General features: G+C 43.8%; 1 protein-coding gene across 1 annotated transcript in view; it reads right to left on the reverse strand.

Annotated features, from left to right (window-relative positions):
• ADAMTSL3 (ADAMTS like 3) overlaps window positions 1-18,814 on the reverse strand; it is a 171,168-nt gene that overhangs the window by 44,045 nt on the left and 108,309 nt on the right. The window contains 4 exon segments of the mRNA XM_070953816.1: window positions 3,372-3,422; window positions 9,230-9,368; window positions 15,761-15,872; window positions 17,057-17,214. Of these exon segments, the coding sequence (XP_070809917.1) occupies window positions 3,372-3,422; window positions 9,230-9,368; window positions 15,761-15,872; window positions 17,057-17,214 (460 nt within the window).

Consider the following 18,814-nt stretch of genomic DNA (forward strand, 5'->3'; position numbering starts at 1 on the left):
CTTCCATGATCAAAACCAGACAACGGGTGAGAGCTTAAAGCTAATGGTTTTGCCATCACCCCTGATAAATATGCTCATCTGCTGTTATCGTTTCATTAGCTCAGCTATGGTGGGAATGATTGATGAGATATAAAAAAAGGACCCCAAAGGCTCATTTTTAAAGTTTTTCCACTACAAGCGTCGCTTCGCATTAGAGTAGAACATTCCAAATGAACTCAGCAGAAACCCTGGGGCAGAACTGCAGGTTGCAAGAACCCATAAAAGTTAAAGGTTCCCCTTGCACATACATGCTAGTCGTTCTCGACTCTAGGGGGCAGTGCTCATCTCCGTTTCAAAGCCGAAGAGCTAGCGCTGTCCGAAGACTTCTCCGTGGTCATGTGGACGGCATGACTAAACGCCAAAGGAGCATGGAACGCTGTTACCTTCCCACCAAAGGTGGTTCCTATTTTTCTACTTGCATTTTTAACGTGCTTTCGAACTGCTAGGTTGGCAGAAGCTGAGACAAGTAATGGGAGCTCACCCCGTTATGCGGCACTAGGGATTCGAACCGCTGAACTGCCGACCTTTCGATTGACAAGCTCAGCATCTTAGCCACTGAGCCACTACAGGGACCAAATCGGGAGGCCGATCCAATAAACTTGTGCTAATTAGGCTGTGCTGAAGCTGAAACGAGCTGTTTCTTCTTGCTGCTTGCTGCAAGGAGGTAAACTACTGGGAGGCAGAGGCTAAAGGGTGGGGGCCAGTGGGTGGGCGGGGCTACATTTGGTGTATAAAGCGCACCTAAATTTTCACCCCCTTTTAGCGGGGGGAAAGGTGTGTCTTATACTCCGAAAAATACGGTACTGGTCTCCCAGATTAGCTTTGGGATTGGAGAAAATGCTCAGAAGTTGTTCTCACAATGTCCAGATCAATTTTAAATTCCCAGCTTGCTATTCTAATGGCACTGCAAGACATTAAAAGAGCAGGTGGCACTCTATCCTTTAAGATAGGATCGTCTAAGCAGGCATCTGTACCAGTGAGAACGGGTGAAAATTGAAACTGAAATTGGGAACATGACAGGAGTCTGTATTAAGGGTTTCTGCCGGGGAACGTGCAAATAGTAGTCGACAGTATTATTATTATTATTATTATTATTATTATTATTATTATTATGAATAATACATAGCTTTTTAGTAGCACGTTCATAACCAAATAGTAGAGATCTTAGATGCAGTCAATATGTCTGCAGCCACGTAGACAAAGAAACATTTCAGACGTTTTAAATCACGACTGGGAAGTAAAGAAAATTTACCCGTCAAATGCAGTGATTAGATTTGAATAGGCCGTAATGCAGTGTCTGGATGGGTGTACAGCGCAAGGTTTCTACATCTGCATTTCTTGATTCCATCAGTTAAAAAATACTGAACCCGAAACCCCAATATTCCTGGGAGGATATTTCAGGGATGGCAAAGGGAGCTTCTGGAACAGTCCCTGAGATGTGTTTTCAGAAGCTGGACAGGTCAAGGGATCTGGTTAGCGCTTCAGAAAGTTTTTAAACTGTAAAATCTTTTGGAATGGCTTTAAAGGAGTATGTGTATACAGTATGTGTAAGGATGTAGAACTGGGAAGGGACATGTAGCGTGGGAATTTTTTTCCCCCCCTCCAAGTTTTCTCCATCTGTTTAAACATTCCGGTGATGCATTTGCAGCCTGAGTTATGGCTGAGGTCATTCTCTAGACCCTCTGCATAAGCTGACTTCCACCTCTTATCCCAAGTCCCTCATTTGGCTAATGAAGTCTGCATCTCGCTCTACTGGATCATAAAGGAAGCTTCCATCTGGTTCTACCATTTATCAGTATTTAGAACTGAAAGGGAGGAGAGGGTGGAGTCAACTCTAACCCAACTCTAACGTCTTTCGTTTTGGCTCTATCCCCGGAATTTCTACCTGCCAGGTAAGAATTCTGCAATACAGTAACTGAAGGTATCAGAGAACCTGATGGGAGGAACCTACTGTGGCTTTCATAAGTAGTGAACAAATGAAATCAAGTCAAGGAGAAATGGGTTCCTGCAATATGATTTAAATATGAGCCAACCATGTGCAGCAGCTGCCAAAAAAGCCAACACAGTTCTAGGCTGCATAAACAGAGGGATAGAATCGAGATCACGTGAAGTGTTACTATCACTTTATAATGCCTTGGTAAGGCCACACTTGGAATACTGCATTCCAAGTGTTGGTTGCCACGATGTAAAAAAGATGTGGAGACTCTAGAAAGAGTGCAGAGAAGAGCAACAAAGACGATTAGGGGACTGGAGGCTAAAACATATGAAGAAAGGTTGCAAGAAGTGAGTATGTCTAGTTTAATGAAGAGAAGGACTAGTGGAGACATGATAGCAGTGTTCCAATATCTCAGGGGCTGCCACAAAGAAGAGGGAGTCAAGCTATTCTCCAAAGCATCTGAGGGCAGAACAAGAAGCAATGGGTGGAAACTAATCAAGGAGAGAAGCAACTTAGAACTAAGGAGAAATTTCCTGACAGAATAATTAAACAGTGGAACAACTTGCCTGCAGAAGTTGTGAATGCTCCAACACTGGAAGTTTTAAAGAAGATGTTGGATAACCATTTGGTCTGAAGTGGTGTAGGGTTTCCTGCCTAAGCAGGGGGTTGGACTAGAAGACCTCCAAGGTCCCTTCCAACTCTGTTATTCTATTCTAACTTTGAAGGAGTGGCGATTTTTTTCTAGCCATGGGGAAATCATGAGGACATTACTCCTGATCTAATTTCTTCCCTCCTTCACTTACTGTTGAGTAAAAGTAAATAGAAATAAGGATTCGATTTCATTCTAATTTTTACAGACCTTCTGTGCCATGGTTATTATGCAACACAGTTTTTTTTTTAAAAAAAGGGGGGGCAGGAAATCCCACCCAGATCACAAAATTGACAATGAGATAGCCATTGACAATGCAATAGGTTATCTCTTTCCAAAAATAGAAATCTATCAATTATCCCCAGCTTTTATCCCATTGAAATTTTACCAAATTCAGGATTCAGTCAAGATTCATTAATACCTTTGGGGAGTTGTCTTTATTTAGCCGACTTCCACATTGTACTCAACCATTATTATCTTGGGCATATCTTGCTAATGGAATACCTGCACTTAAGTAGGCAAGTGGATTAATGTATTAAATGCCCTGTACTCAAGAGTGACTTTATCTCAACAACCAAATGTCATAGACGGTCAAATCCAGACATTACCATCTATGGCAACAATAAATTCCTTGTCTTCGTCTTGAGCAAGCAGGAGATTGTACGTATGAAATTATAAACTAAGTGCGCTGCAGTGAGGCTATCAATGCAATGCTAATAACCTGTATCTTCTAAGCGTCATACATACCGGGGAAGTGGCTGGAAATGATCATAGGGCATGATTTCCTTAAATCCATCACTGTGAATAAAGCAGAGGCATTTACAAAGTTATTTGCCAGATGCCGGATGACAATTTTCCATTTGATACATTCCTTTATAAATAAAACACACACCAAACGTAGGAGGACAACTCAGTGCTACGGTGGGTGTTCTCCTCTTTGGCTGTCCTTACCTTAATTGTTGCAACTTAATTTTCCCAAGGAGGTAAGTAAGGAAACCCGTTAGCTAACAAAGAGGAATATAATTCCGAGACTTTTTGTAAAAACACAAAATTACTGCAGCGGTAATTTTCCTAGTCCCCGAGAAGAGTTGGTGGGGTGGGTGGGTGGGGGAGAGGTCTGAAAACTGATGTTACTTTAGAGGTTATGACATCCACAATTAACTCACCATGCCTGAATAGAACACATTTATAGTTTCCTCTGTTATTAGCTGGGATTGTGGAGCTACAGCAGAGAAAAAACATACATCCAGAATCCTGGATATTAACCATCTGAAGTTAGGGTCTTCATCGCCTCTTATAGAAGGAGCTGCTTCCCGACACCACTGTAAAGCCTTTTCATACTTCCAATCCCTCCTCAGAAATCAGGTTTTCCCACAAATATTACTGTCATTCCAAAATTCTAGTGGAATGAAATAGGCTTCCAGGTGAAAGATACATGATAAGCCAAAGGGTCCCCCTGTGGGAGGGGGTAGGAGTAGTTAAGTGATTGATTTTAACCCCGTGTTACTCTCGTTCCAGGACACGCTTTTCTGATGGGGGGGAGGGGCGGCCTGTCAGACCTGGAAGCCATCTTTTATATTTGGGCCTTCAGGTCTGTCACATCTTCTTCTGTGGGAAAATGGAATTGCATAGAGTATGGGTGATATGTAGTCAAAATAACATTCCTTTCTCAGAGAGTCAAGGAAGCATTGCCCTGGCACTTGGAGTTGGATGACTGGGAGGTGTCTCCAGTTTGGACGGTGGATGATTGGACCATGTGATGGACGTGTGGGTGCTGGGCAGGGACTTGAACTTTCACTTGGGTGGGGAAAACTTGGAAGCTTTCAGATTCGGGTTTTCCCAGATGTGCCAATATGCCATCTTCAATAAAAAGGAACATTGGGGAAACTCAAGCCTCGGAGTCTTCTTTCATTGGGGGTGTTACTTGGAACCCTGACACTAGATACTATCTAGATACTATGAAGGTAAGATCATTCCACTACTATTCGCTCTTTTCTACAACACAGAAAAGATGTGAAATGGGGGAAAAAATGCAGGAGGCTTACAAGTGCCTTCAACCTGTAGAATTTTCTCCCCCAACCTTATTTACCGTCAGCCTTTTGAGGTAGACCAAATCAGGAAAGAAACTCCGTAGGAAGACGGGAACGAAATCGGGATGTCTGAATTTTCCTTTCCACCTTCTTCTTATATAGCAATAGCAATAGCACTTAGACTTATATACCGCTTCACAGTGCTTTAAAGCCAGTAGTGGGTTCCACTATCCTTCGCTACCGGTTCGGAACTGTAAGCTTTGCTTCGGTTGCGCGCAGCGCTTCTGCGCATGCGCAGAGCGTCTGTGATGACATCCGGGTGGGTGGGCGGAGCCTCCCGCCACCACCACTACCAGTTCGAACCGATAGAAAACCACCACTGTTTACATCCCCCTCTAAGTGGTTTACAAAATCAGCATATTTGCCCCCAACAATCTCGGTCCTCATTTTACCGACCTCAGAAGGATGGAAGGCTGAGTCAAACCTTGAGCCTGCTGAGATTCGAACTGCCAAAGTGCTGGCAGCCTGCAATCAGCAGAACTGGCCTGCAGTACTGCACTCTAACCACTGCGCCAATGCGGCTCTTCTTAATATTCTTATATTCTAGGGAGTCAGTGGTCTTTGTGGGGGGTTAATCTGAGCCTCTCCTGCCTCTCTGGACTTGTTTCTTCTGCACCTGGTGCTTTCCTAAGGCCTCTTTGATTTCTTCTTCAAGGTCATCTTCTCTACGTGTATAAAATACCTGCCTGGAAGCAGGAGACTTTCAAGTAGAGGGTATGTATCTTCAACCTGGACATTCTTCTCCTCCGACCTTGTTTCAAAGGATCTGCTTGGAAACATTCTTTGCAAAAGGGTGTTTAATTGAAATGCAATTGCCAATTCTTTTCCTGTTTCCCTTCCTGCTTCTTAATTTCTGTTTTTAGCCTCCAAGGGCTGGCACACGTCTTTTTCGTTCCCTTTTAGAGTGCCTTGTATATTGATGGAACTGTGTAAATTAATACTGCTCCTTCAGGGATTAGTGTGCTATCTAGGATTGTGAACGTAACAAGCTTCAGAGTCTTCTCGAGGCACAGAAAGGGACTGCGATATGCAAAAAACTTTGTTCCGGAAGGGCCAGGGATTAAAATGGCCAAGCCCAGCACTTTGCCCTGGTATGATTAGGAAAACAGCAGGCTCTATCTCTGCTTCTCCATGGATTCCATCTCAAATGTTCTGGCCCACCTCCAGCAACTGAGCCCAGAGGACTTCAACTGAAGGAGAAGTCCCACAAGTCTTGGAGGCTGGGCATTCCAACCCTCAGACTTGAGTCTGGTCCGAATAACTACAAGAAGAAGTAATAGGAAACGAAGTAGAACATTCACAGCTCCCCCCCCACAAGAATTTTAGCACCTTCATTGATAGAATTCTCAATATTTAATGGCAAGTCCTCGTATTACACACTTCCTCACCCTTTAATAAAACTCATGGGAAGCTCCAGAAAGTTTAACTGTTCGAAGCGCTGCCTGCCTGTCTCTCTCGTGAAGGAAGGCAAATATATGTGTCCCAGGGTAATGTTGCAGGATCCAATCTGAGTTTGTTACCGGGACCAAAGCTTCATTCTTCTTCCAAGCTTTCGGGCTCTTACTGGAGCCCATCCTCCAGAATGTTCTATGGACTAGGTTGTTCTATGTTTGCAATATTGGCAAATATCTGTAGCTCAAGTGTAGGATGAGGGTGAAGATTCATTCTTTGAGCCTGGTTGGTTTCCAAAAGTTTCTGAAAGTTTCATTATTGGGCTAGGTAACATCTTCAGTGGAGTTTAGGGATGTCAGTGTCCATCAGTGGTGAAATCTGAATTTTTTTACTACCGGTTCTGTGGGTGTGTCGTGGTGGGCATGGCTTGGTGAGCATGGCAGGGGAAGGACACTGCAAAATCTCCATTCCCACCCCACTCCAGGGGAAGGATATTGCAAAATCTCCATTCCCACCCCACTCTGGGGCCAGCCAGAGGTGATATTTGCTGGTTCTCCAAACTGCTCAAAATTTCCACTACCGGTTCTCCAGAACCTGTCAGAACTTGCTGGATTTCACCCCTGGTGTCCATGTTCTTCTGTTTATAAGGGCTTTGTGTGTTCAATAGGTCTTGTGATGGGTCAGGTGTGGGTGTGTCAAATAAGGGTACAGAAGGACACTTACGCTGACATCCTCTAAACTCCGCTGAAGATATTACCTAGCCTGGTAATGAAATGATTTGAAACCAACCCACAAGCTCGGAGAGGGAATCTTCACCCACTGTTCTATGTGTTGTATTTATATGGTGTCTCGTTGTGTGTGGCCATCAACCTGGCCATGGACACTCTATTTAACAACGAAAAGCCACACACAACCAGGCACCGTATGAATACAATGTGTAAAACAGCCCAATGCATATATTATGGGGAGAGAGCAGTTCTCTGAGGATGGGCTCCAGCATGAGTCCGGAAGCTTGGAAGAAGAATAAAGTTTTGGTCCCAGTGACCAACTGAGATTGGATCCTCCTGAAAGTTTGTGTAACCATTTATGCCCTGAATTCCAGCTTTACGAGGATGGATCTGCCGGAAGGATCTGGGAACCTCTGCACAGCCGAGCTTTTGAGATCTCACAACCGAATGATTTTATTGAACTGGGATTAGAAGAAAAGGACAATTTAATTATAGGAAATAAAACCCACCCTTTAAGGGTTTCCCCTTTTATTTATTGGATATATCAGCGACACTGCCAGCTGGCATTTAAGGTTTTGGGCTAGATATTGAATGTTATTTTAAGATACTTTTGCAGAGCCAGGAAACAGCACCAGACGGTCCAACAGCCAGCAGCCTTAAATGTCATTGTGCAACTCAATATGTACACTGCAGCTGCTTTAGGAACTTGGCAGGAGCCAGATGTGGTACAAGCGTCTTGCCTTGCACAGAACTGGAGTCCGTTTCCCTTATAATAGATGGAAGCTTTCAGAGATTGATCCAAAAGGAAAGGAAGTCATGTGATCACTTGGCATCCAGTAGGTCAATCATTCCCAATGAACAAGCTGGGAAAAATCAGAATGTCTTGAAGAGGAAGGACAAGTGATGGTGACGGTGAAGAGTTTTAGCATCTTGGATTCATTCATTGTTCTTCTGGACTCTGAAGGTGGGAGAATGAGGGCTGGGAGGATAGCTCCTTGTAGTGATGACCTCTCTTACCTCAGCAACATCCATGGAGGTCAAAATGTACCAGAATCCTCAGGCATTGCCCACAATTCAGGAGACGGTGACCTCGAAACATTTTCCCACACCATCATTTCCCCCTGAACCAAGATCATATCATGTTGGAACCTCATTCTGATAGACACCATCCCCACCTAATGACGTTTTTAATAATCCTCCCTGCATCTTCCCGTTTGAGAAGTCAGAATTTTATCCTTGAAGTTCTCCGGGAAGAATCTTCACTTCAGACCAATTGGTGTTTAGGTTTAGAGCAACCCCACAGAAACAGATTTAAAAAGAAGTCACTCAAGGATAGGAGTACGTAAATATAAGAACACCAGGTGTCAATTCATTTCTATATTTTAAAAAAGAAGAGTAAAGAAGAGTGGAGTGGAGTGGAGTGGAGTGGAATGGAATGGAGTGGAGTGGAGTGGAGTAGGGAGGGGAGGAGAGGAGTGGAGAGGGAGAGGCAGGAGAGAGAAAGAGAAAGAGGAGGAAAAGGAGAAGAAAAAGGAGAGGCAGAGGGAGAGGAGAACGAGGAGAAGAAGGAGAGGAAAAAGGAGAGGGAGAAAGAGAGGAGAAGGAGAGGAAAAACGAGAGGCAGAGGGAGAAGAAGAGGCAGAAGGAGAGGGAGAAAGAGAAGGAGAAGGGAGATGAAAAAGGAGAGGCAGAGGGAAAGGGAGAAAGAGAAGGAGAAGGAGAGAAAAAAGGAGAGGCAGAGGGAGAAGGAGAAGGAGGAGAGGAAAAACGAGAGGCAGAGGGAGAAGGAGAGGCAGAAGGAGAGGGAGAGGGAGAAAGAGAAGGAGAAGGGAGATGAAAAGGAGAGGCAGAGGGAGAGGGAGAAAGAGAAGGAGAGGGAGACAGAGAAGGAGAAGGAGAGGAAAAAGGAGAGGGAGAGGGAGAAAGAGAAGGAGAAGGAGAGAAAAAAGGAGAGGCAGAGGAAGAAGGAGAAGGAGAAAGAGAAGGAGGAGAGGAAAAACGAGAGGCAGAGGGAGAAGAAGAGGCAGAAGAAGAGGGAGAGGGAGAAAGAGAAGGAGAAGGAGAAGGGAGACGAAAAAGGAGAGGCAGAGAGAGAGGGAGAAAGAGAAGGAGAAGGAGAGGAAAAAGGAGAGGAGAGGGAGAGGGAGAGGGAGAGGGAGAGGGAGAGGGAGAGGGAAAGGTGAGGAGACTAATGTAGGGTAGCATAGCATAGCGTAGAGTAGTGTACTGTAATGTAGAGTAGCGTAGAGATATATTCCCTACATATATTGAGAGCTCAGCCCATCACTGCCTTTGTGAGTGACGGGCCCCCGGATAGTTATAAATAAAAAGGAATTAGCAAGGACTTGGAAACTAAAATGCCAACCACCCATTATTTATACACTGGCATACAAACCTTGAAGGGCAGGGATCCATGTTGCATTCTTTCAGCTTCGGTTTGGGTTTCTTGTTTTCAGGATAATAATGGCAATACTGATCTGATACCACCCGCTTGGAACGGATGTCCACGCATTCTGCAGAGTTCAGCTGATAACCTAGAATGGGGTGAGAACAGGCCACATCGGAGGATCAGCTCGGCCTAATTATTCAGTCACCCATTTCTCCTTGCAACGCCTCACGCCTCCTCCATTTGTCGTTTTCACTAACCATCTCTTACGACACCGGCAAACCGAGTGGCATACCATCCACAACCACGTAATACATTTACAGAGCCATGTGATCACAGCAGCTGCTTCCCTTTTCGGTTACATGCTCCCTTCCCATCAACAAGGCACATTCCCACCTGCTTTGATTCCCCCACGATGACAACTGAACCATCGGAATGCACATCAACTCTTTGTAACCCTCTCAGCGGTGGAACCCGGCGCTTTGGAGAGACGCAATTCCGTCACTTTTCCGTCACCAAGGATCCAGGTTTTTAAACGTGGGTGGTTATGCAGGTAGTCCTCAACTTATGACCACAATGGAGCCCAAAAATCCATGTTGTTAAGTGAGAAACTTTCTAAGTGAGTTGGTCCCACTTTTCTTGCCACGTTTGTTAAGTGAAATCACTGCAGTTGTTCAGTTAGTAACACGGTTAGGGAAGACAGATTCACACAACATACGGGTTACTAACGTATCCACTGCGCTGATTCGCTTAACAATTTTGGCAAGAAAGGTCGTAAATTGGGACAAACTCACTTTAAATGAGCAAGTTTCTCATTTAACAACGTGAATCTTGGGCTCAGTTGTGGTTGTAAGTTGAGGACTACCTGAATTGACTTATTTTTCTCTTCCCTCTCAAAACCTCATTATTCCTAGTTATATAGACTAAACTCTTAATTAGCCTTTATGCAAACACAGGAGGTTACTTTGACTATCAGTTTCACAGATAAGATAACAATGTACAGCAGCAGCCAAAAAAGCCAATACAATCCTAAATTGCATTTACAGAGGGATACAATCAAGATCAAGTGAGGTACTACTACCACTCTATAAAGCCTTAGTAAAAACACACCTACGGCATCCAGTTTTGGTCATCACACTATAGAAAAGATGTTGAGACTCTAGAAAGAGTGCAGAGAAGAGCAACCAAGATGATTAGGGGGCTGGAGGCTAAAACATACGATGAATGGTTGCAGGAACTGGGCATGGCTAGTCTAGTGAAGAGAAGGACCAGGGAAGACATCTTCCAATATTTGAGGGGCTGCCACAGAGAAGAGGGGGGTCAAGCTATTTTCCAAAGCACCCGAAGGCCAGACAAAGAATAATGGATGGAAAATGATCAAGGAGAGATTCAACCTGGAAATAAGGAGAAATTTTCTGACAGTGAAAACAATCAACCCATGGAATAGAAGTTGCCTCATCACTGGAAGCTTTCAAGAAGATACTGGACTGACATCTGTCAGAAATGGTGTAGGGTCTCCTGCTTGGGCAGGGGGTTGGACTAGATAACCTACAAGGTCCCTTCCAACTCTGTTAATCTGTTATGTGTTATCTGAGTTCATCTCATATCAAAATCTATCTACATTAAAGAAACAGACACATCATTTTCCTGAACTTCCTCTCTGTGGTTTGGAGGTTGAATCTCTGGGCAGGTCCTAAATAAAATCTACTGCAAGCTTCAATCCTAATAACGCAGAACTTGCAGAAGGAAGGAAGGAAGGAAGGAAGGAAGGAAGGAAGGAAGGAAGGAAGGAAGGAAGGAAGGAAGGAAGGAAGGAAAAGGAAGGAAGGAAGGAAGGAAGGAAGGAAGGAAGGAAGGAAGGAAGGAAGGAAGGAAGGAAAGAAGGAAGGAAGGAAGGAAGGGGGATGTCCAGAAGTAGATTTTTCTCTGAACCTCTTCCATAGCACGCCGTCTAAAATTTGCATGCAGCTTACCATGCTGTATATACTGAGGTAGCTCACAGAAATGTATCATTGGCAGATTTTCCTGTGGCTTCAGGCAACACCAAAAGTAATTAAAACTGGAAGCCACAATCACTAAAGAGGAGAGCCAAACCCACCACTCGGCCCAGCCCTGCAAAACCACAAATATTTTTAGCCTGGCTCCTCCACACTCAGCAAGAGGAGGAGAAGACAAAGAAAACACAATTCTCAAGAAAGAAAGACGCTAGGCGGGTGCAAGGGATCTGCATAAGAATCCTACGAAGCTCTGTGTGGTTTCCTCAGATTACAATTAAGGAGGCAGAGGAAGGAAGAGAAGCTCATTCCTAGGGAAGGGCAGGCTTCTTTGTAAAGTAACAATAACAGAGTTGGAAGGCACCTTGGAGGTCATCTAGTCCAACCCCCTACTCACGTAGGAGATCAGTGGTGGGTTGCTCCTGGTTCGCACCGGTTCGCAAGAACCGGTAGTAAAAAAATTTAGTAGTTTGGAGAACCGGTAATAACATTGGCTGGCCTGGTCACCTGCTCACTTACCCTGCCCACCTCATCAGAGGCTTTTTTTTTTTAACTTTTAAAAGCATTTTTTCTACAACTTCTTCAGCTGAAAAAAATGCTTTTAAAAGATTAAAAAAAAATCCTCTGATGATCGCGTGGCTCAGCTGGGATCTTCAGAGGCTTCTGAAAACATTTTTTCTGCAACCTCTTCAGCCGAAGGGAAAAAAATCCCTTTAAAAGCCTCTGGCGATCCCAGCAGATTTGCCTGATCGTCAGAAGCTTCTAAAAGCATTTTTTTTCCTGCAACCTCTTAAGGTTGTAGAAATAATGCTTTTAAAAGTAAAGAAAAAAAAAAGTTGGCCACGCCCACCCAGGCACATTACCCCCCCAAGCCATGCCCACAAAATAAGCCACACCCACAGAACTGGCAGTAAAAAAAAATTAGAACCCACCCCTGTAGGAGACCTATACTAGGTATTCGAACCGCTGAACTGCTGATCTTTCTGATCGACAAGCTCAGCGTCTTAGCCACTGAGCCACCTAGCCAGGCTAAAGGTGATGTGTGTAGGTGTGTGTGTTGGTTTTTAAGCAAGCAAACGAAAAGACACACCACACCCCCCAAACTGCAACATGGAGACAAAGCAAGCAAACATCAGCCAAGGTGAAAAAACCTGCAGGGCTACAAATCAAAGGTTTATAACGAAGCATCTTTCCTCGAATATAAAGTATCATCACGCAGAGGAATGCAAACCCCAGGAAGAAAAAAAAATGGAGTATTATAATAATTTTAACGTCCCGCACCAAATCCGTTGAACACGTAAAAAAGAAGTTCCAATGCTAAAAGGTAAATACTGAACATTTCGACCATTTATTTCAACCCAGCTGCATTTTATGGGACGCACATGGCTTGCGAAATCCCTTCAGGCTCCATGGCAGCGAATCGAAGGCTGTTTTGAACAAATAATCCGCTGAATGACGGATGGCTGCTCGTTTACCCCTCCCCTCTCTTGGTTTTCTTTTGAAAACGATTGTCTCCAGAAAATATTCAAGTCATTTATAAGCCAGCGGAAGAAGCCAAATGGGAGTTGACAATGGCTAAGCAACCTTATGTCGGAAGCATTTAGGAACGGAGCAGGGAAACAGAGCAACCTTTCTAAAACACACTATTAAGATTAATGTCCAGCCTATATTTTTGGCTCATTTCTTACTTAAAGAGAAGGAACGAGGAAAAAGAAAAAAGCAGAGGAAGCAGAGTGTTGCTTCTACATTTTGGCTTTCGAAGCTGATATTACAATTTGGATTGCACTTTGCGTAGGTGTGTGTGTATAGACAGTCCTCGATTTACAACCACAATCGAGACAGAATTTTCGGTTGCTAAGCAAGACAGTTGGTAAATGAATCTTAATTTAACAGCGAGCGCAAGCGGGAGGTGAGCGGGCGGAGGCTTGGGCTTCGGGGAATGGCGCGTCCCTGTGCCCCAGCCCCTGACCCAAGGTGAAGGGCGAGCGGGCAGAATGCTTAACTTTGGTGAGCTGAGCAGAGCGGACGAAGTGCAGAGGCAACTGGCAAGGTGATTAGCTGGGCCGCACGGAGAAGGCAACATATATAGGGCTGGGGTGGGCGGGGCAAGCGGTGACTGGGCGGGGCCAACCAGCAGTGGTATTTACCGGTTTGGCGAACCAATTCAAATTGCCGCTACAGGTTTGACCAAACCGGTCCAAACTGGTCAAATATCACCTCTGCTCTGTGGGAGTCGCCTGTTCTTCCAGTTTCCACTTTCTGGGAAATAAATCTTGGGGACTTTTTCACATTTTTACAGGCGTCACTATTCTTTTAATATCCTTCCCCAATAACATTGAAATTGTCTGCATATGCAGATGGTGCATCATTTCCCAGTAGGTCGGGCAGGGAGGGACAGACATGGCTGTCTACCATATTGTTGGTTTGCCTCTTCATTGCTAAAAGTAAGTGTTGGCCAGTTCCAAAGGTGTTTTTTTCAAGAGGCAACTGGACTTTCTGGGGGTTTTTTTCTTGCGAGACGTTTCGCTTCTCTTCCAGAGCTGAAGAAGTTGCTTGGATGAGATGCAAAATGTCTTCAAAGAAGAAAACCAGGAAGTCCAGTTGCCTCTTGACAAAGCACCTTTGTGACAACCATGACCTGGATGACTGAGAACTTCCATAGACCTTGACCAGTTCCTTAAAGAAGAAACCTGTAAAAACCACTTTGCTTGTTTTGAAAGCAAACTCACTTTTAGTGACATGACAGGTATGGATCAACACTGGAAGCAAATCTAGGCTTAGATCATCTTAGAGAAACTCCCAAAACAACCAAGGAGTAATAATAATAATAATAATAATAATAATAATAATAATAATAATAATAATAATAATAATAATAATAATAATAATAATAATAATATTTCTATACCGCCCTTCTCCCGAAGGACTCAGGGCGGTGTACAGCCTGATTAAAAGCACAAAGGCAGACAAAATTTAAAAATAATTAAAATTATTAAATAATTGGCTCAATTATAAAACCCCCAAATTTAAAATCCCACATTTAAAACCAATTAAAATATTTACATTGATAGCCCGGCTTGGCGGAACAGCAGGGTCTTGAGGGCACAGCGAAATACACGGAGGTCGGAGATCTTACGCATTTCCGGGGGCAGTTCATTCCACAGGACTGGGGCTCCCACAGAGAAAGCCCTCCCCCTGGGTATCGCCAGCCGACATAATTTGGCCGATGGCACCCTGAGAAGACCTTCTCTGTGGGAGCGGACTGGCCGGTGGGAGGCTACTGGTGGCAGAAGACGGTCTCGAAGGTACCCAGGTCATGACCTTCTCACCGTTGTTTTTCCCCAATGTGGCAAGGACTGAGAGTTGTGTATGTGAGCTTAGGCAATCCCAATTATTTCCGCCTCATTTCTCCATTTCTGAGCAGAGGAGGGTGCCAACACTAACCACCCTTTCCTATCTCTTGCCAGTGGAAGGGAGAAGCTTTCTCTATAAAATTAAATTTGTAATTACAGTACTTCCCCAATTGTCTGTGGAGATTCTCAGTCATCCAGGTCATGGTTGTCCCAAAGGTGTTTTTTTTTTCTTTTTAGTTTATTTATACATTTTTCTTTTACAGGCATAACTGCTTTGTGAACAGTGTATTTGTCTGGGTCAATTTTCTTACACATAATAACATCCATCCAATTTCTAATCTATTATCAAGCCATTGATAAAACAAGTTCTATGTCAGAAGATATTCCGTATCTTCTTTATCCTTTATCTTTAATGTCAACCTATCCATTTCTGCACAATCTATTTTTTTTTTTTAAATTACACTCTCTTCTATAAGTATTTCCTCATTTTTCCAGGGCTGTGCAAATACAATTCTTGATATTACTCTGATTTCTCTTCCGATCGTATAAATCTTTCGTCTTTTACCGAAGGTGCTTTTTTCAAGAGGCAACTGGACTCTCTGGCTTTTCTTTGAAGACGTTTTGCTTCTCATCCAAGAAGCTTCTTCGGCTCTGATTTTTCTTTGAAGACTTTTCACTTCTCATCCAAGAAGCTTCTTCGGATCTGATTTTTCTTTTAAGACGTTTCGCTTCTCATTCAAAAAGCATCCTCAGCTCTGACTGCATGATAAATCCTTCTATTCCCCATCATCCAATCAGAGCTGAAGAAGCTTGTTGGATAAGAAGTGAAACATCTTAAAAAAACAAAACAAAAACAAAACAAAACAAAACAAAACAAGGAAGTCCAATTGCCTCTTGAAAAAGCACCTCGGGGACCTTCTTCCCCAATTCTTCTTCAAATGTCTTTTCAATAGGCAGGACTTGGGTGTTCAACAGCCATTGTCCTACAAGGATTACTAGTATACGTGTCATGCCTTAATTAGTGCAGATGTGAGACTTCTGCTCACCATTTTAAATGCAGACAGGGAAGAGACCGGAGTTACAACACTGCACCAATTTATTGCATCACTCACAAATCTCAACCCTGAAAGCAATATATCTATTGCTTCACACCCACAGCTGTACATGCTCCCAAAGCCACATGCATTACTCACCTCCTCCGCATGTCACTGTGCAAGGGAAGAATTCTGTCTGTCTCCACTGGTGACTTATGGGTTGATAGAAGAAGAATTGAACCATGCTATCTTTGGCAGCAGTATATCTGGCCTAAAGAGAGTCCCATTAGAACACGTTGGAAAGTTGCATGTTGGCAATCCTTGGCCTGCCATGGTTAAAATTCATGCACCCAAATGCAATGCCGAAAGCCACAAGGAGCAAAAAGACCTCATGGGCAGAACCTACAGGCAGCCTGACTTTTGAGCTTGATCATTGAGTGACTTATGAGAATCGTGGTGGCGCACTGGTTAGAATGCACTACTGCAGGGCTAACTCACTGGGATCTATGATGATTTGCCATGGCCAACTTGCCATGATCAACTCACTACAGCCAACTTGTAGTGAATCAACTTGCCGCAGCCAACTCATTGCAGGACAAGAGTTACACTGATATTGAAAAAAAAAATGATGGAATAGAATCATTAAAGAAAAAGGAGGGGCAGAATGAAATGTGAATGACAAAAGAGTCCTGGTGGCGCAGCAGACTAAAGCACTGTTAAGATAACACCAGCTGCCTGCAATTACTGCAAGTTCAAATCTCACCAGGCTCAAGGTTGACTCAGCCTTCCATCCTTTCTAAGGTAGGTAAAATGAGGACCCAGATTGTGGGGGCAATAAGCTGACTTTGTATAAAATATACAAAAGTATGAAGGCTGTTGCTTAATGCATTGTAAGCTGCCCTGAGTCTCCGGAGAAGGGCGGCATATAAATCAAATTAAAAAAAAATTAAAATACTGTGCTTTCAAACTGCTAAATTGGCAGAAGTTGGGACAAGGAACAGGAGCTCACCCCGTTACGCGGCACTAGGGATTCGAACCGGTGAACTGCCGACCTTTCGATCGACAAGATCCCAGTGACCAACCCATAAAAAGTATGCAGTATGCAATTTTTAAAAGAAGCAAGGGATGTTAAACAATTAATTAAAAAATGGCGAAGGGCATTCAGGATGCTAGCCATCCCAATGGGTGCATGCTACTTTGGGCATCCCAAGCAAGGGGGTGCAAAGCCGTGTTTTTATGTCTTTATGGAAGGCCAGAGGGTCTGCCTCACTTCTGATGGGGGAGTGTTCCACAGGGTGGGGGCAACAACAAGAGAAGGCTGTCTTCCTGGACCCCACAAGTTGGAATTCTTTGGCTGATGTGGTACACAACATACCTTCCCTGTCTGACTGGGTGGGACGGGTGAAGTTACAGGATTTCCCAGACAAAACCTTGACACAGCACAAAACGTCTTACCTTGATAATGAAATCGGCTCCAAGAGGCCCTGGGATTTTTATCGCTTCTCTCTCTGAGCCCTTCTGAAATTCAACTGTTGTGTTTTCAATGATGTACATTCCCGGGGCATTGAAACTATGTTCTCCAATATCTCCCTGCAGTGTCTTTGATTCAATCGCTGAAAAGCATAAATGGGAGGGAGGAAATACACATTATCCTTTAGCAGGAATTTATGTCATAGGCTTACTGAAAGCATATGCTGCACCAAATGTAGTAAACATAAAACACAGGTTGTCGTATGCACTATTTATATCAATACTATCCTGATCACATGGGAGTCATTAAAATGACCAGTCCATCCCATTCTTTAATGCTTTCCATTTTTTTAAAAAAATTGATTTATATGCCGCCCTTCTCCGGAGACTCAAGGCGGCTTACAATGTGTTAAACAATAGCCTTCATGCTTTTGTATATTTTATACAAAGTCAGCTTATTGCCCCCACAAACTGGGTCCTCAATTTACCTACCTTAGAAAGGATGGAAGGCTGAGTCAACCTTGAGCCTGGGGAGATTCGAACTAGCAGTAATTGCAGGCAGCTGAATGATAATAACAGGCTATTAGTCTGCTGCGCCACCAGGCTCTTCCTGGTGAAAGCCCAGATGATTCCCAGTATAACAAAAATAAAAAAAAACCTAATTTATCACCGGTATACAGTTAAGGAGAGATTCGGTTGCTTTGCACGGCCTCACAGTATTTTTTTAAAAAAAATTAAGCATTTCATGGCATCATTTTAAAATAATACCAAGAGAATTCCAGGAATGCACAAATACAGAGATTCTCTGGAAAAAGCAGTCCAGAAGAAACATCCATATCTTTTCGATCCAGACAAGTCTTCCAAGTAAAGAAATCTCACACATGCAAACTCTATTTTAGGAGGCAACCCTCAAACACCCCCAAAGTTAGTCTTTCTGAATGGATCACAATTTGTATTTAATATGTTGGATTTTTTTTTTTAAGGGACGGGGTGACTCAGTGGCTAAGACGCTGAGCTTGTCGATGGAAAGGTCGGCAGTTCAGCGGTTCAAATCCCTAGTGCCGCGTAACGGGGTGAGCTCCCGTCACTTGTCCCAGCTTCTGCCAATCTAGCAGTTCGAAAGCAGGTAAAAAATGCAAGTAGAAAAATAGGGACCACCTTTGGTGGGAAGGTAACAGCACTCTGTGCACCTTTGGCGTTGAGTCATGCCGGCCACATGACCACGGAGACATCTTCAGACAGCACTGGCTCTTCGGCTTCGAAACGGAGATGAGCACTGCCCCCTAGAGTCGGGAACGACTAGCGCATAAGTGCAAGGGGAATCTTTACCTTTACCTTTTATGTTTTTTTCCCCCTGTTCTTTAGATAGCTTTTTTAGACAGAGTTGGGCAAATCCATTATTCAATGCAGGCTGGGAATTGTAAATAGGAGGCCGGAGGCACCAATATCACACAAGTCCATTAAATTGCCTTTTTGATCACAAACATAGTGGCGCGTGAAAAGGCACCAATCACCTGTATTTATTGCTCTTAGTTCTTCCAGGCTGCCACATACACTATTGATGTGGTCAGAAAAGCAGAAAGAAGATTCCATCAGCTGCTTAGATGTGGGAGAGGGGATTGATTAGTCATCTCTCTCCGAAGAATGTGCCAAAAAGAAAGAAATAGCAACTTTATCTTGGTCTGCTCGCATATCTGGACAACATCAGCATTATCACCCAGATCACAATGCCCATCCCCCACG

The sequence above is a fragment of the Pituophis catenifer genome, unplaced genomic scaffold (assembly GCF_029215685.1).
Source record: "Pituophis catenifer annectens isolate HBS135680 unplaced genomic scaffold, rPitCat1.0.hap2 SCAF_14, whole genome shotgun sequence".
Classification (NCBI taxonomy): domain Eukaryota; kingdom Metazoa; phylum Chordata; class Lepidosauria; order Squamata; family Colubridae; genus Pituophis; species Pituophis catenifer.